At 45.2% G+C, this 3,848-nt stretch overlaps 1 protein-coding gene across 1 annotated transcript; it reads left to right on the forward strand.

The window, feature by feature from the left end:
* Positions 1-139: 139 nt before the first annotated feature.
* LOC104463263 (myosin-8-like) lies at positions 140-1,660 on the forward strand (the record flags this gene model as incomplete). The annotated part of the gene is made up of 2 exons (XM_010075511.1): positions 140-235; positions 1,505-1,660. Coding segments are annotated over 2 exons (252 nt in total), but the record flags the coding sequence as incomplete, so codon positions are not given.
* Positions 1,661-3,848: the final 2,188 nt, after the last annotated feature.

Below are 3,848 nucleotides of genomic sequence, written 5' to 3' on the forward strand. Positions count from 1 at the left end.
GGCAGGAGGCCTCCGTGGGCTGACAGAGCCTTCTCACAGCAAATCAAGTTTTGCGCACACCTTCCCCAAGAGGAATTGTTAACCTCACATGGCGGGAAACCAATAACTTCTACTCTTTCTTGTTTGCCAACTGCTTTAGTCTGAGGAAGACCGGAAGAATGTTCTCAGGCTCCAGGATCTGGTGGACAAGCTGCAAATGAAAGTGAAATCCTACAAGAGACAGGCTGAGGAGGCTGTAAGTAGTGTTCGGAGAATGGGCAAGATCCCCCTTTGATTGAGGGCAGCATGATCATTGAGATGAGTATGAATACTAGGAAAGGAGCATGAAGGAAACTCCCAAGACACAGCATTCTTGGCCTCACTCTTTAGAATGTTGTCGTGAGGTCTTGCTGAGATCTGGGCACCCTGCAGTCAGGGATGAACTGAGGGAAGTTCTGCAGCCTGTTTTATACAGGAGGTCAGATTAAACAAATCCAGAGGCCACATCTAGTGACTGCGAAGTTCATGGATCTCTGCTAGTGTTGTGGTTTTAAACCCAGCTAGTGGAGTAAAGGGAAAAGAGAGTTGTAGGTTGTGATAAGAACAATTTTTTAACTAAACTGCAACAATATTGAAAATAATAATGATAACCGTAATATATACATATGAGTGATACAATGTGAAACTGCTCAGCAGCCAATTACCAAGGCTCAGGCCATTCCTGGCTACTAATCCCAGAGGAAGGAGAGTTCCAAAACCACAGTCTTGGAAAAGAGATAATAGCGTCAGTGTCTGAGAGACCGAGAGTCAATGAGAACCAACTGAGATAGTGAGTCAATCCCTAGAGGGGTTATCTGGTGGAAGAGCAAAATGTGGGGAGAGAGAGAGAACTTCAAGACAGAGACTCATCTATATACTGTACGTGACTTAAATTATATGGAATATATCACTGGTCAATTTGGGTCTCAATCCTAAACCTAATGTTGAATCCTAAACTAGTAATTGGGGCTCTGCTGCCTCTAAGAATTTCTCCTTTAGCTGCAGACACTGGCATAGCAAAGAAGCTGAAAAGTCCTTTACTGTCCTGGCAGCAACCATAAATACCAGTATGTTATCATCCGCCTTCTCAGCACAGATTCAAATCGTATCGTCTTACTAGCTAGTGTGAAGAAAGTAAACTTTGTCCTATCTGAAACCAGGACACTTGTAATCAACAGCAGAGGGTTTCAGGTCTTTCTCAACCTAATAAATCACACTGATAGTTGGGCAGGAAGTAGTGGGAGAATAAGTACACAAATTACAAATCCAAGTGAAAGAACAGCTCCTCAAGAGTGACATGGTACTGTTGAACCTTGTCACAGTGGGGTTGGGAGGTCTGTGTAAGGCTTAGATGTAAGCAGTAGTGGGTGGGGGTGGAGGTTTGTGCCTTTTCCAGGGAAGAGCCACAGCCCCACAAGGCCAAGGTGCAGGATGAGTGAAAGCCCTGCCCTGGGTTCCTCACCGCTGCCTCCCTCTCCCCGCACAGGAGGAGCTGTCCAATGTCAACCTCTCCAAGTTCCGCAAGATCCAGCACGAGCTGGAGGAAGCTGAGGAGCGGGCTGACATTGCGGAGTCGCAGGTCAACAAGCTCCGAGTGAAGAGCCGAGAGTTTCATGGCAAGAAGATAGAAGAGGAAGAGTGAGGATGTCATGAGGCAGCAAAGTGACCTGAGGGATGCACAAAGTGTCAACCTCTTGGTCACCTTCTTCTATATTTTACGTTTGCAACCACCTCCATATGTAGCGAGTAAAGAATAGATTCCTTTGCATATGCACCATGAGCACTGGTTTTAATTTGTTTCTCTTTTTACTGGTTAGATCTGTGTCAACATTAGCTTTTGGGCACAGTTTTTCCTTATAACCTTTGTGTAGCTACATTATGGTAGAGCTTTTGTCACCTAGTACTTAGCTCTTATCCCTCGTATGTTACTTTAGTCAATGACAAATTCTAAGCTTCTCACTCAGATGAGTAATCCTTAAAGACACAGAATGAATGAGAAAAGTTATTTGTGCTGGGACCTGTGTTTTTCAAGCTAGTGATAAGGCAAGCTGAAGAGGCATTGAACAGGAAGGAACACAGTGTTTTCCAACAAAATATCAGCATTCTTCTCAGCACGGATCCAAAACATAGCATCTTACTAGCTACTATGAAGAAAATTAACTCTGTCACAGCCAAAATGAGGACACCAAGCAAACACAAGATCAACTAGGAAGAAATTCCTGCTATACCATATTCCTCCTCGCAAAGACTTGAGGATACTGATAACTCATAGTAGTCTCCCTCCTTGCCACACCACCATTCTTAAGAAATACTGAAGTGTCAACCTTAGGACAGAAAGTAACATTGGGAGTGTAAGTATAATACCACACAACAGAGGCTGTTACAAGAAAGTATTTAGTAAAAAAATTTTAACTGTTCTATTCATGAAGCTTTTCTTTATATCAGTGAGTTTATTTTTGTTAATAGGCTTAGTATGGGAAATTAGATCCACATATACAGTATGTACCGAGCTGCCAGTAGCAAGGAATTATCTGCTTCCATGTTCCCACTAATCGAACTGTGTATTTCCACGTAGAACGGGTTTTAGAGGCACTTTAAAATCACACTCAACATACAATGCACAAGTTATTGTGAAATCCTTAGCACGTATCAGCAACAGCAGAGTATGAGGGACCTTCTCTATTAGAAAAGAGTGCAGGACAGAATGGTCTGTGCCTCTGTCAAATGCGGTTTTTCTTTTTTGTGAGACTTTTTGAGGTAACCCTGTAGAGAAGGAAAAGGGCAAACTGCATTTCATTAAGAAGATGCGCAATTTATTGGAAATGTGTGAAATGACTTAGCAGATTCTTTCTGATCTCAGGAACTAGTCATACAAATTTTGAACCTTGCAGGTGGACCTAAAATCTTGGGATGTATACATGGAGGTTCTACCTCAGCAGCATATCTCCAGCCTATAAATGGAGGCCAGAAGAAACGTGGTGTGCCCCTTTTAGTTGCATGCTTCTATCAGGTCTTAAATTTTTTTCACTGAGCCATCATCAATAGTATTTTTGCATGTGCCCAGTGGAAAAATCTAATCCATTCTGAAGTATGAAGCACATCCTCCTGCACAGCTGTCAGGTGAGAGTGACTGGATGCTGTACCGGAGGCACATGCTTGGCTCTCTTCTTGGTACTTGGGAAGAGTTTTTTGGAGACAGAGACTGTTAACAACCTGCTTAGACAGGTCACACTTGTCTTAGCTATCCTCTTCCCTTAGAAATCTGGGGTGGAGGTAGACAAACTATGATGCCAATCTACTGTGTCATGTGCCCATCCAATCAATATTCTCACCCCAGTGAGATTCTCAAGGCTTCCTCATTCTCCCAGGCTGACATGGTAGAAATGAGGCGAGAGCCATCAGAGAGGGCAGCTCCAGGCTGGAGGCCAAAGCCAGCATGGCAGGGAGTGGGTAGGAAGGTGAGCACATCCCCCAGCTCTGTGGAGGACGAGTCCATGGGATGAGCGCTGGCAGGGATTACAAGGGAGTTGTCTGCCTACTCACCCTCAGGAGGAGAAGCCCTGAGGAGACTGTGGGTGCCATGAGCCTGCTGCCCCACACTGACACATAAAGGAAGTGCAGCCAGCTGCTGTGAGACCCTGAGGTGGTTGCTGGTGTAGGGCCCAGAGACATCAGTTGGGACTGCGGCTGTGCCTATCGCCTCACCATTTGGGCTGTTGCTGTGAGGGCCCAGGCCTGCTGGAGCCCCAGGCCTGCTGGAGCCCCAGGCCAAGAAGAAAGCGGATGGGATCTGTCTGCTAGAAGACAGGTGGAATGGGGCAAAGAAGGCC

The sequence above is a fragment of the Pterocles gutturalis genome, unplaced genomic scaffold, assembly GCF_000699245.1.
Source record: "Pterocles gutturalis isolate BGI_N339 unplaced genomic scaffold, ASM69924v1 scaffold31542, whole genome shotgun sequence".
Classification (NCBI taxonomy): domain Eukaryota; kingdom Metazoa; phylum Chordata; class Aves; order Pterocliformes; family Pteroclidae; genus Pterocles; species Pterocles gutturalis.